General features: G+C 41.9%; 1 protein-coding gene across 5 annotated transcripts in view; it reads right to left on the bottom strand.

Annotated features, from left to right (window-relative positions):
* Positions 1–23,150, bottom strand: part of TTC13 (tetratricopeptide repeat domain 13) — a 71,432-nt gene that overhangs the window by 44,621 nt on the left and 3,661 nt on the right. For 4 of the 5 annotated variants that reach the window (XM_072970963.1, XM_072970964.1, XM_072970966.1 and 1 more), the window contains exons 2-4: positions 10,533–10,627; positions 7,193–7,268; positions 3,477–3,547 (exon numbers count right to left, since the gene is read on the bottom strand). In XM_072970963.1, coding sequence (XP_072827064.1) covers positions 3,477–3,547; positions 7,193–7,268; positions 10,533–10,627 — 242 coding nt within the window. The remainder of the gene's footprint in view (positions 1–3,476; positions 3,548–7,192; positions 7,269–10,532; positions 10,628–23,150) is intronic. The other variant, XM_072970965.1, reaches the window with a different exon arrangement.

The raw sequence follows: 23,150 nt of genomic DNA, 5'->3' as shown, positions 1-23,150 counted from the left end.
AAAAAGTATTGCTGGGGTAAAGACCAATTTCATTAGCTGCAAGACACAGTATCGCTGCATTTGCCAATAAAAGAAAAGGAAGAGCAGTTATATTGAAAATGATGGTCATACTCAAAAACACAATATAAAGAGACGGATGGATGCAAAGTCCGAGTCATGATAAGAGGAGCTTTGCTCCATTGGAGAAGTAGCAATAACAATTCTTTGGACACTTGCTACCACCGAGCTGGAGTTTCTTGATGACACTGGCTCTCAAGAATATGAAGAAATCAGCAAAAAGCTCTTAAATGGGAATTGTGTACTTCGGCTTCAAACAGAAAGCCTCATATGGAAAAGTTTTGTCCAGGGGAGCAGGACCAGGTCTCCGATTAAACTTTTTAAAAAGAATTTTAGCATGTAATAGCAAATCATTGTATTTTGTATTTATAATAGTCACATGACATGAAGAAACCATGACAAGTCTTCACCGAGCCATCGGTGGATGCCCCTCAGTTTGCTCCTGCTTCGTCCAGTGTGCCATGCAAATATGACTTTCCACACGTGTCATGATGTGGGAAAGGCTGGGAAGCATGTAACGGAAGGGTGGGAAGGGAGAAGCCGGAAGCCGGAAGCCCAGGGCATCGCGTCCCCAGGGAAGGGCGTGTTATGAATGACCGTCCAGCCCTGTCTTCCGGGGCCCATAGATATGACCTTCCCGCTGCTCCCCCAGCCCCCACGCCTGCCCCATCAGAAGCCTGAATCACCAGAAAAGCAGTCCCATCTGATAAACCACACATTTTCCCAGTTTTCCAGCGGAAAGCACCCCACAGCAGACTGACGAAAAGGCTCTATCGAACTTCAGTATGTTAGTATCTTTTCTCAGCACAAAGGGGAAAATTCTGATCTACTTTCTGAATACAGTTGCAAGGGAAATACATTTTTACAGTCATTAAAATTATGATTGTGAAGAAATACTGAAAAACACTTACAGTATAAAGTTCAGTGAAAAGCTAATACAAAATAGCACATCTATTCAGATTATAAAACAGATGTATGCTTTGAAAAGGTCATAAACAGAAAACTTATTTAAATAATGATAGAGTGGCAGAATTAGGAAATTTTTATTACTTAAGGTTTTTCTCTTTAACATTATTCAACTAGAATGGTAATCATATTCTCCCAAAAGTTGAATGAATTGATAACATGTCTGCAAGCTCATACTGTTTTCTTCGATTGGTTCCCATAAATTAATTGACGCTTGCTCCTATAGATGCATCAAAGCCTCTCTTTCAAACCAGGATCAAGGGTTAACTGTGTACAAGTGTTCGCTTACTTTTTCAAATATTGCAACGCTAAACAGAAAGGCGATTTTTAAAACTATTTATAAGCTGCCCATGGTACTTTAAACTCCACTGAAGATCACTACCGCATACGACCACTCAAACACACAGCCACTGGGATCCAAGGACCTTAAAGTAATAACTAAAAATATCTTACGGACTTTTTCAGAGTGAAAACAGGAATTATCAACATAATTAATCCTACGTTTTAAAAAAGCCAACAAAAGTAGAGCAAAAATGTCAAAATTAATACTTTAAAACTGTCTGCTCACCGGGCTGTAAACTATCTGTTGGCTCTTACTGGGTTAGCACAGGTGAAAATGCCAGGATGGTGTTCTGAGGAGCTGGAATTAACTGAGCGCTTACTACGTGCCAGGTACTTAGCACAGTACTTTCTGAGATATTTCATTTAAACTGAATGAGACTATTTTGGGGGGTAGTTGCTGTTATCCCCATAATCCAGGAGGTTAAATAACTTGCCAGGAAGCCAGAGAGTGGGTTAGAATTCGGGTGTCTCTAACTCTCAAGCCCATGTCTCCTTCACTGGGCTCTCCTGGACAGACCCGCCAGCAACAGCTAACAGTCAAGCGCCTTCAAGAACACAGGTAAACGTCTTTTTGAATTAAGGTTCCCTCTGGATATACGCCCAGGAGTGGGACTGCTGGACCATATGGTAAGTCTATTTTTAGTCTTTTGAGGAATCTCCACACTGTTTTCCACAGTGGCTGCACCAAACTGCATTCCCACCAGCAGTGTATGAGGGTTCCCTTTTCTCCACAGCCTCTCCAGCATTTGTCATTTGTGGACTTTTGAAGGATGGCCATTCTGACTGGTGTGAGGTGATACCTCATTGTAGTTTTGATTTGCATTTCTCTGATAGTTAGTGATATTTAGCATTTTTTTCACATGCCTATTGCACCCCAATGTTCATAGCAGCTCTATTTACAACAGCCAAGACGTGGAAACAACCTAAATGTGCATCAGCAGATGACTGGATAAAGAAGTTGCGGTATATTTATACAATGGAACACCACTCAGCCATAAAAAAATAATAAATTAATGCCATTTGCAACAATATGGATGTCCCTGGAGAATGTTATTCTAAGTGAAGGAAGCCAGAAAGAAAAAGAAAAATACCATATGATATCACTTATATGTGGAATCTAAAAAAAAGACAAGCTAACTTATTTACACAACAGAAATAGACTCACAGACATAGAAAACAAACTTACGGTTACCAGGGAGGGAAGGGGGAGGGGAGGGATAAACTGGGAGTTCGAGATTTGCAGATACTAACTACTACATATAAAATAGATAAACAACAAGTTCATACTGTATAGCACAGGGAACTATATTCAATATCTTGTAGTAACGTACAGTTAAAAAGAATATGAAAACAAATATATGTATGTTCCTATATGACTGAAGCATTGTGCTGTACACCAGAAACTGACACAACATTGTAAACTGACTATAGTTCAATAAAAATATATTTTTAAAAAAACTAGGAAAGTGGAGCCCTTAAAAAAAAAAGAATACAGGTAAATGACACGAGATACAAGGCCGACAACGTTAGGCTGCATCACTGGTCTCCTTTGTAACTCTTAGACACGTATATTTAAGCACTTTGTCTTAACCAGATTTTAACGCAGCCGGCAATCTACAGAGGCCCAAGTATAATCATCAAGCGTCTCACAACTACACTTTTTAAGGTGAGAAACAAATCCCCGAGTGGACTTAACCATGCAGATCAACTCCTGCATAGAGTGAACAACCAGAATTCCACGGATTTCCAGGGTCCACGTCTCTCAGGAGACACCGTGGCGGGGAGGAAAATAAACTGAGGCTAATGTCTGCCTTTTTGAAACTTGTGTTTGAATCCCATCTCTGCCACCTAATGGTCAGGAGATGACAAGCAAGCTGCTTGACCTCCTTAAGTCTCATCTACCTCCTTCACGATAAAGTAACGCGGTCAAAATTAACTGAGAGCAGGTCACAAGGCCTGTACTGGGAGAGTGCTCAGTCAGGGCTGATCTCCTTGACTTTCTTGTAAAATCTCCAAATCCATGTGTTATGGCAGCAACTTAGCTATAGAAGTCCGTACTTTTTTTGTCGTGACCATCAACTTGAAATTATATAATTAAGAAGAAAAATTACCTGAAGCATCGTCGAAAAATGTCTTATGGCTTCATCATAGAGGCCGCTGCCAACCAACACATATGCTATAGCTACAAAACAAAATACAAAAATATTGAAGGAACGAACAAAGGAACTCAGACTGAAAATGGTAACTAAATTCTTTTCTGAACCTTAAAAGGTAGCTCCAAGGACTAGAAGCAGTTAAAGAAAACCTAGAAGTTAATAAGATGTAATTGAATTCTGCTGCTGCTCAGCACTTGCTAATCAGTCTTCTATAGTTCTGGCTAGATTTAAATTATTAAAGCCATCTATAAAACATCTGCCTGCAAGAAGGAATTCTCTTTTTCTAAGCTCATCCCTCACTTTCAAAAACCGAATAATCTTTATGATGTTTCCCAGCTAGGAGAGCTGGCAATAAGCCTGAATAATCTCCACATAATATAGCAATGTGATTTTACTGTGAAAGTTACAAGAAATTCTCAAATAGCATCACATCTCGATTTTTACAGAGTGCTGAATTTACTGCCCATTAACTAGTAAGAACAAAAACAGAGGCTCAGATTAATATATACTAATATAATGCTTAACCATACATAACTCACACCACAGCAATGCGGTGGCAGTCTTTTCCTTACCTCTTCTATTCAACATATAACCAAAGCGCTAATCCAGTATTCTAAAAATGAATAAAAAATTGTTAATTCAAGTGGTATTTTGAAATTAGAGCCGTGACAGTCTCTTGAAACATGGCAATATTTGGACTAAGGTTTTCACCTGTCCAAAAAACAATAAATTTTAATATTCTAGATTATATTTCCATCTATTGTATTTGCCCTAACTCCCTAAATCCCCAAATATCCCTGAAAAAATTGTATTCCTAACTCAATGTAATACTATTTTGACCATATTTCTTTGCAAAAAAAAGCTTTACTGTAATCCTCCAATTCTAGGGTTTAATAAGTGTTCAAGAAGATAGGAAACAAGAGGAAGGGTGCAGCTCAGTGGTAGAGTGTGTGCTTAGCAAGCATGATGTCCTGGGTTCAATCCCCAGTACCTCCATTAAAAAAGAAAAAAAAAAAACCTTTAAAAAAAAAAAAAAGAAGAAGAAGACAGACAACAAAAACTCTTACTGTCATTCAGAGTTTAAATTTCCGGACAGTTAAAAGTAGCGAAAACATTACATTCAGTAGAAACATTAAATGCAAAGAGATTCAGAGTATCTTTATAACTAACCTGAGAAAAGCACAATTCAAAAATACTGAGCGTCCTAACAACTCAAGAGTTTTCGGGATCATTCTTTACCGTGAAAAGAGAACTGCTTTTACCCTGATTTCTTTGACAAGATAATTAAGGCCAACCTCATATTCTGGATGATAGGAATGGATGCTGTTTAGATAGCTGCAGCAGATAATGAGGTAGCCAGGGACCTCTCTGTGGGGGTGGGGTGGGGTCGGGAGCTTTAGTAGTGAAACCAGCCACCACAACAACAGTAATGACAGGCACTGTGCCCTGAGTACGTGCCAGGCACAGCCCTAAGCACTTAGCGTACTGTGTGTAACTCACATACCCCTTCGCTGCAGCGCACGTAGGTACAGTTGCTATTCCCGTTTGAAGACAAGGAGAGGAAGCAGCTAAACCAACTGCACAGAGACAATGTGCAGCGAGACACAGGAGCCAGGCTGCCTGGCCCGGGGACCCACCCTTCTAACCAACACGCTCCCCTGAGAAAAGTCAAGGCAGCGCCGAGACTGTTGGGCCCCGGGTCGGACAGCAAAGTGATCTGAGGTCCTCGATGATTTGATGAAGGGAGTAAAACAGGAACTTGAACATTTTTGAATCCGGGAAGATGACGAGATGATGAGACTTTGGGGAGCCAAGATCTGGGCGGGGATGCTGGCCTGCCATTCGCCGGCTGTGCTGTCGTGAGGACCTCAGTCACTCTCGTTACTCTCTGGGTCTTGCTTCACAAGCCTGTAGAAATTTTTCTTAGCTTCCCTTCAGATCTAAATTTCTAGAATTTCCTATCTCTCTCCCCATAATCAGTAAATGGAATGAACAGATGACTAAGGGACCCATGAAAACAAAAACCACTTTAAGGGATAAAAGTTGTACTTAGGAACGTGTTTCCATTGTTGCTCACGGCGAGGCTGCTGGACTCCACTCAAATGAGATCAAATGCAGGTCTTAAATCTTTCCATCTAATAGTAACTATTTTTTGGAGAAAAACCCAAAAGTGCCCATTTAAAAATAAAGCTGGGGGAAAGGTATATATAGCTCAGTGGTAGAGGGCATGCCTAGCATGCGTGAGGTCCTGGGTTCGATCCCCAGTCCCTCCATTAAAAATTAAATAAATAAACCCAATTATCCACCCCTCCCAAAAAAATTAAAATTAAAAAAAAAAGCCAAATCTTGCACAAATATGATTACTAGGATCTAAATTTGGTTGTGGGAGTTCAAAGTCATAAAGAAAAAAAACCAGGATAGCTGGAATCTGCCAGAAATCCTTACTATCTCCTGACGACACGTTTGTTCACAGAAGTCATTTTTCCAGGAAAAAAAAATACTGAGATTCAAAAGGTCTTAAGCCAGCTCAGGGCCCATCCTATCCCCAGGGTACCAGGACTATTCTTAGAGCTAGACCAGGCCCTCAGTGAATTAGTTAATAAATGAATACAAGACTGAACAGAATCCAAGGGCTGCAGAAGAGACCAAATCTGATGCCCGAAAGGATAATTAATTCTCAAAGCGTAATCAAAGAACATACACAAAAAAGAGATAAATATTTTCAAAACAGTCAACTCTCAGTTATCTGCACTACCAGACGAGGAAGCCAGTTCAGAAAGCACTCAATCTTAATATAAATTGCGTCTGGCCACAGAGAGGAGAAAGTGATTATGTGTCAAGTAGATAGAAAAAAATTTCGCAGGCACTCTGGGCCACTGGGCCCTCGCACAGGAGCACGCGCCCATGTGGAATCTGTCCCACTGCACCGCTCCGTCCTGTGTTCAGTTTTGTTTCCACTCCTTCCAGCGTGAGCTGAGCAGGCAGTGAGGGAGACATGCCCCGGGCATATCACACCCCAGAGAAACCAGCCTGTTTTAAGACACGCCTTGAACAAGCCAAACTGCATGACCCATTTGCAAGCTTGAATGAACTCACCTTTCTACACTCACATGCATTTCAGGTCTGACCCAGTGATAACTGACTGGCTCCATGAGTAAAATTAGCTGAAACCCAGCTATTTTACTACACAGAAGACTAAAGCAGGCGTCATTCTCTTCTGCTTTCACTTCTAGATTGCTCCTAGCTGATGCCAGCACATAAATCACCTTTTAATGAATGCTAACAGCTCATAAGAACTCATTACCACAGTTATTAATTTCCATAGAAACACAGAGTTGGAACAGACCTTACTGATTCCATCCAAACCTTTTTATTTTGTGACATATAATAGACCCTCACAAGGGCTGAATGCCATATCCAAGCTCAAACCACTCATGTCAAAGGGGGAGGGTGTAGCTCACTGGTAGAGTGTGTGCTCAGCATGCATGAGGCCCTGAGTCCAATCCCCAGTACCACCATTAAAATAAACAAATACACCTGAAATCAAACCCCTCATGTCGGCAGAGCCTGTCCCTGAGTTCTGCCCGCTTCACCATCCTGCCCACCTGCTCTGCAGCTAATCATGAACTCTAGGCAAACACCCCAGGAAGAGCCCCTGATCCAAGTCTTACCTAGCTCTTCATTTGTGCTGTCGTTGTCAGTGGCAAATGGGAATCTCTTTTGTTCGGCAATAGACTTGGCCTGGCTCTGGAATAAAAAACAAACGAATGCACATTTTAGCTTATCACAGATGAAGAGAAAAGTTATCGTGAAACCTGTATTTTTAAAAAATCAAAGCTATGTTTGATGTATAGGGAACCAGGAAAATATTTGCATTAAGTCCTAGCCATCACATTCTTCAAGATCACGGGATGTGCTGTAATGATTTGCTTCCTCCCCTTATCATTGGTGGTTCAGTTTCCAAGAACACCTATTATTTTACTTTCATGGGGACTAAGCTTCCTGGCTGCTTCAAGGCTCCCTCCACAGACTATTTAATGCCGTCAATCATGTTGCAAAGATCACATGCTGGTGACTGGTCCTCCAATGTGGCTTGACAACAGAATGTTGCTTCTTACATTCTTAAAAATATTTTTAGAAATAAGAGCTACGGGTTGGACAGAGATGACGCCATAATAGGACCAACAAAACCTGACCAAGAAACAAGACATCCTACCAAGTAATGCACAGCAAGTGATGAACAGAAATATCCTACTTAATGCAGTAGCTTCGCCCAAGACAAGATGATGCAGACACACGCGTGCATGTTTGGCAGAAGAGCTAAAACAGAAGTGGAAACTGGGGAAAAACAAAGTAAGTCAGCCAGCTGAGTAACTGGAACGATTTGACAGGCAGAAAGGGTCCACCGTACAAAATGACGGCTCTATTGTGTTTTGGAGCTAATAATACAAACAGCTGTCACTTTGCCAGAAGATTTGACTGTCAACACAACGTTGTGATCTGCCTAGCCTACAGGGTACATATTAAAACGATAACTTCACACCAGATTCACTTGAGATGTGATTAAAACTTGTACACACACGTAGGCAGTAAAAGCTAAGATAGTTAAGACTGAAGATACCACTTTTGGCAAAACTATAGGCTTAGAAACCAGCGACATCCCAATTATCTGAATTCCTCCTTTTTTATTTTTTAAATCCATAGTACAAACGCCTACAGGCATATATGATGGCTAAATTACTATTACATAGAGACTCTTCTGACTGATGCATGTGCTGTTTAGCTGGTGACTGGTACTCGTTAACCGTGGTCTCCTGGGCTTCCCTGACGTAAGTAGCACAGTAACAAGGTATTTCCACTTAGATTCCCTGCACTGTTACAATCTGGATTGATGCTCAGATACAGAGTGGTATTTGGCTTGCCTTTAAAACAGGTCAAGAATAATCTACCTCTGGTTAAAACACAAGTTAAAAGACACAGGTCAGAAGGGCACCCCATGTCAGCAGAGATACACAGTACTGACTTTGTCCCATTCAGGACCCCGAACAAAGGGAAACATCTGAAGATTCCACTGCTTTGGGAGTGTTTACACTTTATTTCTTCCAGTAAAACCTCGGTGACTAGGGAGAAATTCCATCAGCTCTTTCTCGCTTTGCCCTACAGCTGGGAGCTTCCACACGTGGGCACCTCATCCGGCTTCTTGGAGAAGCAGAGCACTGCACAGCACCGTAAGGCATCACAGCGCTGTGCGCACAACCAGGTGGGACCAGACACGAGTCCTTCCTCTCTGTCTGCTGCTTACAGGCAGACACATAGATGCAAAGCATCCTTCTGTTTAACAAATGGCTTAGAGCCAAGGAAAGGAGTCTACGAACAATGCTTTTGATACTTTAAAAGTCTTATTACTCATCCAGTATTCAATGAGAGGCTACCATTTGCCAAGCCACCGTGCAGAAAGATGAGAACAGAAATGAAATCCCACTAAAAGAAGAAATCATTTGCCAAGCAACATCCAGAGTACACTGAAGAGCACATCTGATTTAAATGTTTTGATTATATTAGAAATAAAAATCTGTAACAGAAGTGGGCAGGGAAAGCATAATGTGGAAAAATTAATTTCTTGATCAAAGAATCTCTCCCGTTTCTAAAACTGCATTGATAGCTGTCTTCTGTGGACAGAGCTGAGCCGCTGTGGGCCAGACTCAGCCCCACGCTGCTAGTAGACTAACTCCAACCCACCTGCCAGGTCCCTGCTGACATTTCAGTTCCCGAAAGCTGTCCTGCCTGATTCTCCTAATTTAAGGGCGATTATGTTGACCCTTTGTCTTTCCTTCATACAATTTGCACAATTGTGCTTGCTTCTCTGTATCATTATTTGACTAGTGGCTGTCAGAGTTGTAAGCGTAGGGACCAAGCTATCTGGCTCACCACAGTCTGGCTGGGTACTTACCTAGCATGATGCCTGGCACAAAATAGGTGCAAAATAAATGTCTGGGCAATGAATGAATAAATGAACAGTTTAACTCCCATGTTCTCAACTTAGGGAATCATGAAGGGCCTAGATTGATAAGCTTTCTCCCATAGGTTACTAGTTGGAAATGCAACTAGCAGAAAATATTTGAATTACTATCAGCAAGAAGGTCCCTAATAACTCTAAGAATCTAATCACATATCCAAGGTGGGAATTATCCAGTGTCGACCTAAATGTTTTCACTGATGGCCAACTCACTACTTCACAACCTAGGCCACTCTGGTTTGGGACAAGTCTAACCCAAAAGTGTTTCCATGTGTCAAGCTGACTGCTGTGCAATGAGTTAGGTAAAACCAGTTGATCATTCTCTAGTTTGCAATTATTACTAATATTCAGTAGTTCTTACATGAGAAGGCAGAGTTTTGTCTGGAAAAGAAAGAGTATCCTAAAGGGAAATTTTAAACAAAAGAAGCAAACAGTATCTATGTGGATGTTGAAGGAAAATGTTAGCCATGGGCACAGAAAGAATTTAACTCAGTCTCAGAGAATTAAGTGTGAACAAGAAGACCCTTGCGCCTTGAGGCAGCTGGGCTGGAGGGGCCCACATGCTCACATGGACTGGCAGACACAGATGTGATACAGTGGCAGGTACTGATCCCTGGAATGGTGAGGTCTCCTGTACAGTTTAGTTGGTACAGATTGGAAACACAGATAGAAAACACAGGCAAAGACTGGAAAAATAAGATTATACTATACCTTCACATCCATAAGGCTCCTACAAACAAGGTTCAACCATGAGCTCCTTTATTGCTCAGAACTTTAAAGTAAAGAGGCCTAGGTCCAGAATGACCAACCATCCAACCCCTAAGTCATAATAATTCAGCGTGTCTAGACATGAGATGACTTATCTTTATCCTACACACATGGAACCAACTGGACTCAACTCCTGGTTGATAAACAGAGGCGATCTCTGCCTTTTGGAATGAGTATCACTGAGTTTCAGGTCACAGTAACAGAAGTCATGGACAGAAAGTGCATACCAGAATCTTTTCAGTGTTGAGGGAAAGCAAAGAGTCACAGGGTGGTGATCCTTTGGGTTCGCAGTCGGAGTCATGGAAGTTCAGAAAAGATGACTCTGAAAAGCAAACAGTCCTTGTTATCCTCCTCGCCTTAAATTTGTGGCTCTTAGGTGCTTAACTATGAATAGAAATGTTGAGAATCCACAAAACCAAAATAAGGACAAGTGTAAAAAACACTAAGAGGGGAATCCCCCCTTCCACCTTTACAACTGTGCATTGTTTTCTAGTTTCCAAGCATCTTGCACACCCATCAGTGATCGTCTTCACAACAATTAACACAGTTGGTAAGATTCTTTCATTAGACATCTCCTGTTTGGCAGTATTTACCGGAGGTTAAAAAAAAATCACGAAAGTAGGAAGAAAGTAAGCCAGGAAGACCTAATGTTAAAAGGTATGCGCTAAGAGTCCAGTATCCAGAATATATAAAAATTCCTAAAGATCAACAAGAAAAAGACAACCTAGTTTAAAAATGGGCAAAGGACTTGAATTGGCAACTCTCCAAAGAAAACGCACAAATAGCCACTGAGTGCATAAAAAAAGTTCTACTTCCTTATTAATTAGGGAATGCAAGTCAAACCAATGAGGTACCACGTCACATACACTAGGATGGTTATAATTTTTTTTTAATGGAAATCACAAGTGTTGGCAAGGATATAGAGAAATTGAACCCTTGTGCATTGCTAAAAGGATGTAAAATGGTGTGGCCACTGTAGAAAACAGGTGGGTGGTTCCTCAAAAACGTAAACATAGAATTATCACACGATTCTGCTATTCCACTCCAAGGTTTGTAGCCCAAAGAACTGAAAACAGGGACTCAAGCAAGTGCATGTACATGCATGTTCACAGCAGCTGTGATGCTATACATTAGGTTTTTTTTTAACTGAAGTACAGTCAGTTACAATGTGTCAATTTCTGGTGTACAGCACAATGTCTCAGTCATGCACATACATACATATATTCCTCATATTCTTTTTCATTAAAGGTTATTACAAGATATTGAATATAGTCCTATGCCATAGAGAAGAAATTTGGTTTTTTACCTATTTTTATACATAGTGGTTAACATTTGCAAATGTCAAACTCCCAAATTTATCCCTTCCCACCTCCTTTCCCCCTGGTAACCATAAGATTGTTTACTATGTCTGTAAGTCTGTTTCTGTTTTATAGATGAGTTCATTAATGTCTTCTTTTTTCTTTTTTAGATTCCACATATGAGTGATATCATAGGGTATTTTTCTTTCTCTTACTGGCTTCCTTCACTTAGAATGTACACCAGTTATTGACACAACATTATAAACTGACTATACTTCATCAAAAAAAAATTTTTTAAATCAAATATTGATACATATCACAACATGGAAGAACCTCCAAAACAAAAACTAAGTGAAAGAAACTAGACAGAAAAGGTCACATCCTGCTTGATCCCATTTATACGAGATATCCAGAGTAGGCAAAGCCACAGAGACAGAGTGACCCTGGCAGTTGAAGGACAGAACAGAGAGAAACTGCTTAGTGGACGAGGAGTTTACTCTGGAGTGATGGAAATGTTCTGGGGTGACTGCACTAACTTAGTGAATATACTGAGTGCCACTGAACTGTTGACTTAAAAGTGGTCAACTTCATGTCATGTTAATTCTGTCTTAATAAGTTACTTTTTAAAGTATGCTAATTCAGCAGTCAGTAGAGAGTATCAAAGTATGTTCAAGGAGCCATGTGAACAACTGGGGTAAATTCTCGCGCGTGTGTGTCCTGAGGACAGGGAGCTGGACGCGAAGTATCACATGGCCCTGGTGGGGAGCGGGGACCGAAGCTGGAAGGTTAAGTCTCCCACTGCACCGCAGGGTTCAAAGGATGGACGGGTCCAGACTGGGGCACAGAAAGCGAACGGGCATTCCGGGCAGGAGTGGTGCACAAAAACACAAAGGCAAGCAAACACAAAGGGGCAGTGAGCAGACTACCCCGGTGAGGGAATGGGAGTTGGTGCTGGAAAATAAAAACCGTGAGTTTCAAAGGTGCGCAGTCAGACCCGGGGAAGTCACGGACCCAGAGGAAGGCCTTAGTCTGACAAGAAGAACCAGTAACAACTGGGGGTCAGCAACTGGATATACATTAAATTATAAGCTTTTTCTGCCTCCTTTTAAAAAAAGCACTGTTTGAGAACCTACCATACACTAAGCATTGCATAGACACAGCTGTGTTCTCTCCTAACCATCCCTCTGCTTTGTGGAATTCTTTCCAGTTTCAATAAACAAACATCTATATAACTTTAAATAGCTGCATGGCATTCCATTGTGTGGAACTGAACCATAGCCCTGCCATTGGATAGTCAGGATGTCTTTTCTTTTATTCTTACTATACACACTGTTTCAGTGAGTATCCTTGGCCTATGCTTTTTGCAAATTTACCCCATTAGGCAATTAAATAAGCACAACAAATACAATTGCGGAGGCAAAGGGTATAAGTAAGTTTAAGACTTTCCAAATATACTGCCACATTCCCCTCAAGATGTAACACTAATTTCATTCCCACGAGGGAAGTGGATGGGGTCAGACACCATGGGAGTGCCACCATTCTTTGTATCTTTTCCCATCCGGAAATAGTACTAGTAAGATTAAACTTTTGGTTTATTGGCCAGTTGTGTCTCTTCTGTCAATTGCTTATCTCCTTTGTTAATCTGTAAATATCCGATCTATTCTGGCCTAAGATACAGAAAAGAATTTCTAATCATCAACTTTCCAAATGGTCAGCCAGGTATCCCAGGACCACTTAGGAAAACTCAATTTGAATGCCACCTTTATCATACATTAGAGTCACTGGGGTCTGATTCTAGACTTCTTTTATTAAGGAATCTTTGAGATGACTTATACCCACCTTCTGCAGTGGCTCAGACAGATAACTGTCCACTGTCTAAAAGGAGACCTACTTCTAAAAAAATTATAGCAGTTGTTCATGTTCACTGTAGAAGATGGAGAAAAATCACAGAACACCAATAAAAGTCATTTAGAATACCACCACGCACTTGGAACCACCACGAACACTTTGGTGTCTGTAATTAAGAGTGACAGTTCTGAAATCAGGCTGCTGGGTTTGAATTCCTGTTCTCTGCCACTGCTTACTCGCTCCTGGCCACTGCTTGGCTTCTCCAATCTCCAGTTTCTTCATTTGTAAAACGGGGTCAGTAATAGATTAACTACATCACAGGGGTGGCTGTGAGATTTAAATAAGGAAATACAAGCAAAGTGTGCAGTACAGTTTCTGACACAAAGCAGGAGCTAAAAAATGTTTGCTACTATTATTACCATTAGGTTGTGAGAACTGAATGGGCTACACTGTTTCATAAGCTGGACTTTAACAATATAAATGCTCTCCTATATGATTAAATTTTCTTCATTATTTAACTTGATAAGATTATATATCATTTCAATATTTTAAAAATAAAATTTCAATTCTCTACAGTAAATCTGCATTTTGTTGTTGTTTTCCCTAGACTTTCTAATCCCTTATAATGATGTTTATTCTGCTTTCAGTTAATTGCATCATTTCAATGACCTTAGCATACATTTTCATGTAAAAGCAAAGCTTCATCATTTTTTTTTTTTGGTTATTTGGATAAACATTCTTCCTTCAGCTAAACTTCAGTCATTTTGTTAAAGTTCCAAAACAAACAAAGTCCTGTCTGATATTTATTAGAAATGCATTAACATTGTAGATTAATGAAAGGGAGAATACTTGACTTCTTTACAAATTTTAATCTATTTATTCAAGTTTTTTTAATTAACCTATGTGGAATTTTATCATTTTTATACAGGATTTACACATTCAAGTTTGTTGTGATCAAAAAAAAAAAATTGGTTGATAACCACCGGTTCAGTACGTATCTGTTGAGTACCTACTATGTTCCAGCCACAGCCTCAGCCTCCAGGGTCCTCAAACCCAGAAAAGATCCCTGTTCTTGTATATAGAGGTTATAGTTCAGTGGGGAAGCCAACAGTAATCAGCCACATAAAGAATCGGAAGGATGCAATAGTAAGAGCTGTGAACAGCAGCATACTCAGAAGCACAGTGCTTGGGGAAAGCTTCGGAGGACTGAGCGGCCAACATCAGCCAATACTGATCCAGTTACCAAGTCCAGGCGCCCTTCCAATCCCCGTTTTAAAGAAGAGGTAAATGAGGCAGCGAGTCTAAGTAATTTGCCCCAGGCCACCCTCCAGCAAAGCAGCGGAAGTGTTGGTTGGCTGTCTGCCAGAAAGAGAGAGAAGGCAGATCTGAGCCAAGTTAAGGATGTAACAGATGAAGGTCCATGGGAGGCAGCCAGGACGGGATAGTGGTCCAGGCAGAAACAAAGCACATTGTAAATCTCTTGTCTTTTTAGCTGACTAGAACTGAATATTTTTTATCTGCCCACATTACTGAACTCTTAAGAGCTCTATTAATGTCTCCATTTATATATATATAAAATGTATCCATTTATAAATGATAATTGTATCAGCTACACATAATTATATCAAGGCCTTTTTAATATTTATATTCACTTAGTATCTCATTGTGCTGGATAAAACCTCCCCCAAAATGCTCAACAATATCACTGATAAAAGGCACCCCTGCTTATTCCTGACGTTAACACTTCATTTAATGACCCAGAATTTCCTCAACTTTTGACAATAAAACTTTTTCACTTAACATTTATAAGCATCCAGTGGGAAGCTGCTCTATGCGGTTACTCTCAGATTGACACATTTCACCATATAAAGGAAGGATTGAGAGTGACGTTATTTTACAGTATGAGAAAGAATTCTTCTGTTCTTTGTTTTATCAAAAATGTTAAATCAGGAAAGTTGGCTGAACGTTATCAAGTGATTTTGGATGTTTCTTTATGACATTATGATTTTTCTCCTTTGAGCTATTAAGGTGATCAATTTAATTTTTTTAAACTGTTTAACCATCTTTGTACTTTTAGAATAAACTCCAATTGATCAAGGCAGATTATTCTTTTAATTGCTTGCTGGCTTCAGTTTACTAGTATTTTACTTAGGATTTTTATAACTATGTTAATAGCTTTCTTCCCCGAACCCCGCCCACACCTGCAACTGTATTAGATTCTGGCATCAGTGTTTTTTGCTAGTTTGGTAAGGTCTGTGATAGGAAAATAGTTTGTTCCAGTTGTAATTTCAGTTGTCTGGAACAGGAGGTTAAATTTGTTCTTTTACCTAAAAATATATAACTTACTATGGCTTCAATTATTTTATAATAATAACCCAACCAGCTATATTGAAGTGGCAGAGATGTCCACAGAACTAAGAAAAGTCTGTTTTCTTTCTTGTTTAGGTCATGCAAATAATTTAATGGTGACTGCTGCAGAAATATTCTCAAGACACATTACAGAATCTCATCTTTTCTTCTACCTCATCTTCCTGGACATTTTTCTATTGCTTCGTATTTTTAACCTTATTAGCAGAGATTTCTACACAGTTATCTCTTAATTTTTACGGCCTTTATGGTCTGCAGTACCCCTCATTGATAACATACGTTTGCACCTGCTCTCCTATTTACTCGTTAGCCTTATCAGATTTATCTATTTTACTCTTTTTTAAAGAAACAGCTCTTGGATCTAGTTATCAGTTCCGCTGTTGCTCTGATTCTAATGCATTTGTTCTGACATTGTTCTACTCAGTCCTTCCAGTTTCCCTTACTGCCTCTTCTTGTTTCTCGAGTTTAGTATCCAGTTCATTTTCTCCCTTTCTCCTTTAATGCCAAGATGCCACGGAAAGCTAAAGCAGGAAAAGAGACCACTGATGGTGGTGCAAGGAGAGAAGAAGCAGAGACTGGAGCAGGGAGGCCGAGTGGAGGCCGTGGCCAGTTAAACATGGGAGAAGTCCCAATGCTGGTGGAGGCTGCTGGGTTGAAATGGAGGAGTCATTGTCTAAAGACATACAAAGTAAAAAGGATGTGGCTTTGTGAAAAATTGGGGCTTTGGAAGAGGAAAGAGGCAGTTTCCAGTTTGTGCAGCTAAAGGAGTGGTACCATTAAGGGCAATGGGACAGTGAAGAGGAAGAGTGGTTTTACAGGGAAAGGAAGTGCTAACTTTGGGTTCAAGCCAAGTGCTTGTGAGATGCTAAACTGGGAGCTGTCTTGCATGTAGTCAGGAAATTACAGAGAAAGAGCCAGACAGAGAGAGGAATTTGATAAGCATGAACTTACAGTGGATGAGTAAGCAGGGCATGCAGCTAGGATCTCTAAGAAAGCTTTGGAAGCCTTTGGAAGTGTCATGAGAAGAAAAGAGCTGACCCTGGTAGGGACACAATATTTAAGAGGCAGAGGGAGAATTCACTTGGTAATTTACCTTTTTCTAAAGAACTATCCATTTACTTGACTTGTTCTGCCATCTCTGTCATACAGCTATACACAGAGTTATAATGATTTCTAAAGGCAAATACAGTTGACGACCCCTGAACACCTTGGGCGTTAGGAGTACCACCATCCCCCAGCCCCCAGTGCAGTTCAAAAATCTGCATATAACATCGTTAGCCATCTGAACCTGCGGTTCTGCAACTGAAGATTCAACCAACCACAGATCACACACTACTGCCGTGTTACTGCTAAAAAAAGTCCATGAATAAGTGGACCTACACAGTTCAAACCTGGGCTGTTCAAGGGCCCACTGAATTTTTCTTCTTTCTTTTTTGTTATTTTTTTTAATTGATGTACATTTGGTTAATAATGTTGTGTCAATTTCTGGTGTGCAGCATCACGTTTCAGTCATCCATATACATACATATGTGCCTTTTCATATTCTTTTTCATTTTAAGTTACTACAAGATACTGAATACAGTTCCCTGTGCTGTACAGTAGGACCTTGTTGTTTATCTATTTTATAGGTAGTAGTCAATATCTGCAAATCTCGAACTCCCAATTTATCCCTTCTCACCCTCTCTTCTCATTTTGCTTGATTAGCCTTGCTAGATAATTGTCCAAATTTTACCTGTATTTGCAAAGAACCAGATCTTCTATATTTAAATCTACTCTTTCCCCGACTACAAATGTAATTAATTTGGAGGCAAAGTAACAGAGTGGTTCAGAGCACCGGCTCTGAAGCCAGACTGACTCAGACCAGACACCTAACTGGCTGTGTGATTTTGGGCAAGTCCTTTCATTTCTCTCAGCTTCAGTCTCCTCATTTGTAAAACGGGAATAACTACCACCACGTATCTTCATAAGGCAATTACGAGAAATAGACATGATGCCCACAGTTCACAGAATGATTGTTAAATGTCAGTATACACATCCAGACTGAAATTGCTGGGGTTCTCTGTTAATTTCTTCTTCCTACTTTCCTTCAGTTTATTTTGGTCTTCACAGTACTTTACAGCTTTCAAGACACTTGCACAAACATTGTTTGTTTTGGTCCTCGTCCTCTGAGGTGGACAGAATACACCCTGGGCTCACTGTACACGTGGGGAGTGATGCGCAACGTTAATAGACATGTTTAAGGTCACAGGATGAACAGCGGAGTGGAGGCTTGTGAAAGCCGTGCCTTTGAACGTCACATCAGTAGAGGTACACAGCACACTTGTCACCACTCATTCCGCCCATGCGGGTCCTACTGATAAACAACTTAGGCACAGCAATGCCATCCAGCTTCTTTCCTCTCCTCCTAAACCTTACACACAGCTGACTTTAAGAAGAGCATCTCCGGATGGGGGTCCAGCTCAGTGGTAGAGCGTGTGCTTAGCATGCATGAGGTCCTGGGTTCAATCGCCAGTGCCTCCATTAAAAAAAAAAAGCATCTTTGATGGAGAGACAGGAGCTGACTGCAGTAGGTTTGAGGAAGAATCGGAGACACGGAGACAGTGCATGTCAACCTCTCCTTTGAGGAATTCTGCTGTAAAAGGAAGCAGAGAGACAAGGTGGTGGCTGGAAGGACTCGGTGGTCCTGTCTTTGTTGCTTGTTTTTCCGAGAAGGGAGCTATTACAACTACGTGTGTGCTGACGGAAGACAAGAGGGAATGACTCCGGGTACCAGGAGGGAGTTGGTCTCGCAGAAGCCATGAGTCCTCCAAGGCAACAGGACTGCAGGTAAAAGCTAACAGTGTGGCTGCAGGCGGGCATCAGCGAGGATGGTGGGAAAGCGTGGACGTTCTCTGCTTCCTTCTCAATTAGATAGGAGGAGAGCCCTACCTTCTGGTGAGGAGAGGAGGTGTCACAGTCCTGTCCCGCCAGTGAAGACAGACTGAAAGCTTGCAAACAGCAAAGCCCACGGCCAGTGCCAGAAGGAAACATTTTATAAGGAATTCCGCAGCTGCTCGGCTGTGTTCACCACTTGACCACCTCCTCTAGGTATAACAAGACCGTCGGCCAAGTGCACCTGAAAACAAGGCTGTCTGGGCTTTTCCTCCAGAGAGGCTGGAACTTGGAAGCCAGATGCTAAATATTTATTGAGAATTCTAGTCCCAGGTGGAGGGTATCCAGGAAGAGCAGGCAGCACTCTTGTGGCAGGAGGTGCTACCCGGAGGCCAAGCAGGTGCTACACGACATCGGCTTGTAGTGCCTTTGCTTCGATCAATTTCAGCATTTGTAAGACAACCACTGCGGAGGATGAAGCCGAGTCCCCTTAAAACCGAGTTCCGCTGCAACGTTACAAAACTCTGCTCTCTTTCTTGACCTGCCCCGTCTCTCTCAGAGTCGAGGAGTATCAGAGAAAAGGAGGAGCTGAAACCAAGCAGGACCCTGCGGGGCCCCCTGGGATGCAAAGCCCTCAAGCCCCTCCATGTCTCCCACTTCTCGTTTGTAGAAAGAGGCTTTAGTCTCCTAGGACTTGCCTGAGCTCTGAGGAGCAGACTCAAGCAGCTACTAATTAGGGAAGTGAGGGAATGCAGAAAACCAAGGAAAGGCAGTCAAGCAAGAATGTACTAACAGCTTCAACAATAGTTCAGTGAGAAAGCAGTCTCCTCTTTAAGGGATCTGCATGACAATCTGATGCGTGTCTTCGAGCTGCTTTGCAGAAACTAAGACCCCCCCCCCCACCAGGTGGAGGATGGTGACGCCATGCTGTTCTACATGACTACATGCTACATGTACAAGACCCCAGACTGGCTGGAATCAGAAGGCGATAATTAAGATTCCTGAACATCACTCTGTTACCTCCCCACCAACCAATCAGAAGAAACTCCACAGGCTGCAACCCTCAGCCCAAATGTTGCCTTTTTTTTTTAATTTGTTTTTAATGGAGAGACTGGGGATTGAACCCAGGACCTTGTGTATGCTAAGCATGCACTCTACCACTGAGCTGTACCCTCCTCTCCCCCACAAATGCTGCCTTTAACACCCTTCCCTGAAAGCCATCGGGGAGTTTGGGTTTGGGGGGCACAAGTTACCAGTTCTCCTGGCTTGTTGCCCTGCAAATAAATGCTGAACTTTCCTCCACCACTACCCAGTGTCAGGAGATTGGCTTTGCTGTGCTGCGGGTAAGCGGACCCAAGTGGGTTCAGAATCAAGGACATTGTATATTACATTGCTCGATGGTCCCAAGTGGTACTTTTCTTTTAGAATGTAATAACAGGAAAAAGTCATAACGGGAAAAAATCTCCTCTGAAAAATTTATATGCTTCTTCTATTCTAATAAAATATTATTCATCAGTACCTGAGATGTGTAAGTTATCATAAAACAACTTGAAAATAGAGGCCACCTACTCAGAATTAGATTATAAAGTCAACATATAATTAATCCTCCAGAACACAGATCTGTAAAGCCATCTTAAAGAGACAGAATGGCTTTTTTAACAAAGCATGAAAGTAATCTGATTGACCCTGTATTAACCCACATAAAAGTACTGCCACACGTAAAGAAAGTAAAACCAAAAGAACAGGAGCTGGGCAGCTGCACAGAATGGAGAAAGAGGCACAGAAGCAAATGACATGGCACCAGTCCAAGGACCGAGCGGGTGGCGGGCGGCTGGCGGGCACCGCAGCCAACAAGCTGGGCGGCGCGCCTTCCCCACAAAAGCGATTCACTTAGCCTGGGGTACAAACTGGACGGAAAAATGCATCAGATGCTCAGGGTGGCACATACTTTTACGAGCTGAGGACCTTCTCACGAGCCCACACATGCTGTGACAGAGCATCGGCTCTGCTGGGAAGGCTGAAGCAGATCGAGGCAGTGATGTGCGAGCATTAGTCACAAGAGAACACAGTGTCACTTAGAACACCCCAGACACAGGCAGGAAAAGGGCACAAGAGAAGTCAATCAATTGGGCTTCTCTGCAGAAGAGGTGCTGAGCGGAGGACAGTTCCCTGACAGGTCTCCTGTGTCCCTGTGAAGGACGTGACCTGAGCAGAGGAAGTCCCCTGCACCGTGCAGGTTCCCAAGCCAGAAATAAAGCCACGGCAGGTGTTTCCAGACGAAGACAAGGGTGACGTGGAGTCAGACTTTACTGGCATGCTTAAAAAACAGCTCTCGGTGATTGATTTGGGGTTCCTTCCGGTTACATGGGTTACTCGCTTGGTGCAAATCCATGGAGCTTCCCACTAGTGATACACACGTTTTTCTGCATGTGTGTCATGTTTCAATAAAAAGTAAAAAATTAAAAAGCTAGCCGGAGGAAAATGTTGGAAAGCCTTAACCCAAAGTGAAAAAGGATTAAAATTCTGCTCCTTTAATAAAGTTTGTACTTACTCTATCTGCAAGATAACAAGCCCAAATGAAAAGGTGAGAGGAACCCTTTAAAACACTACATCGTAAAAAGGGGAAGCTTTAAAAGGAGGATGGTCGGCAAGTAGTTACTGAGGGCAATGAAGCCAAGCAGTCTCTACACGCCGTAAGAGGGGCTCCTTGAAAAGTTTTCATACAGAAAGTGCTCTGCCCCTTCCTGGACTCGTGTCCCACGTAGGGTAGATTTTAAAATCCAGGTCACGTATCTCTGACTCTCAACCAGAGGGGAACAGTATTAACCTTTGTCGCCCAAAGCCGTCCATTTACCTTCTACCAGACCTACACGGAAAAGCTAAGGAGTATGCAAATACCACGGGCCGTCAGCTTCTTAGGGCTCTCGCTACAAAGACAACCCAAACCCAGAGGACTTCCTCAGAAACGAAGTTCGGTTCACACAAGGGGCAAACACCCTCCCAGCGATCGGTGGCCTGGGCTGGCTAAGATAACAACGGACAAATCTCTTCATCACTCTGAAACCCAGTCTCGGGCTCAAAATCTGCTAGCTCTTTTTCGCCAGCAAATTTACTGGGCGTGCCTTAAAAAGGATCAGAAGAGATTTGCTGCAAAACTGTGGACAATGACAAACAGAAAAATCAGGACCAAGGGAAAAGGATCAAGCAAACACATTCATCGTAAGGGTTACCACAGTTGCCATGACCGAGCACGAAACGTGGCTCTTAACTTCCCCGCAGCCAAAACCAAAGAGGAAATAGCTCTCGTTGTAAGTTTCCCCCACTGACTTCCTGCCACCACCTCTGAGGCACAGGAGTGATTCAAGGCTGCTGTGAGCAGTAAGACCCCTGTCATGTATTTAAATGACCGAGTTCTAAACTAAGAGAGACACCATAAATACTGACCGTCTTTCAGTCTCAGTGACTTCGTCAAAAACACAGAGCTGGGCTAACAGCTACTTCCTTCCTTTTCTGGCAGTTAGAGCTCCCAGATTGGACAGACAGATGCTGATGCCCTGTTCTCCACAAAGAACAGTGGGAAAACAAAATAAACTCAAATCTGGGATTATCCATTCCAACAAACTACAGAAAATTACTTCCAGTTGTAAACTAATCACTGAACTTGAGGCATTAAGTATGCATCATGCTAATAATGCCACCAGTTAGAGGAAGGTGGCTATCTGAAAACCATCATAAAGACAGCAACTACAGGACTACCTCATCTAGAAGCAGACCAAAAAAAAAAAAAAAACTCAAGAAGGCAGTAGAAAAGGGGAGGCGGGAATCACATAAATTCAACTGTTCTTAATAACACTTAATACATTTTCAAAGAAGGAAAACAAAACTATGCTTGAGACATGTACTAGAAATGCACGTTTGAATGACAAAAATACATCTGGACTGTCTGTAAAGAACACATGAAGACGTATTTAATACAGATGAAGGCCACACTGGAACGAGACGCAGCCTAGCTTTGGGAGGAAGAACAGAGGAGAAAACCTGAATTCTTGAATCAGCAGAAAAGTTGCAACTTTACCAGACCTTACTTTTCAGACACTGATGCTCTGTTCTCCACAAAGAACTGGGAAAATGAAATAAACTCAAATCTGGGATTATCCATTTCAACAAACTACAGAAAATTACTTCCGGTTGTAACTGAATCACTGAACCTGACCGAGGCCATTAAGCATGCCCAGTGCTAGTGTCACCAGATCAGTAACACCAGGGCGTCGAGCTGAGAGCTCTCTAAGGTCTCTCCAAGTCTCACTCCACCCGGGTCTCTGCTCAGGTCACCTCAGCCAAGACCTTCCCCGGCCACCTCTCAAAGGGACATCCCCACACCTCTCTGTTCCTCAGGGCACTTGTCGCCAGGCCGACTGCGCACTGGTTTCTCCCCCCACCGAGGACCCCAGCCAGTTCTGG

The sequence above is a fragment of the Vicugna pacos genome, chromosome 11 (assembly GCF_048564905.1).
Source record: "Vicugna pacos chromosome 11, VicPac4, whole genome shotgun sequence".
Lineage (NCBI taxonomy): Eukaryota > Metazoa > Chordata > Mammalia > Artiodactyla > Camelidae > Vicugna > Vicugna pacos.
Note: the sequence above shows the minus strand (reverse complement) of the source record. Positions and strands in the feature narration are given on the sequence as shown.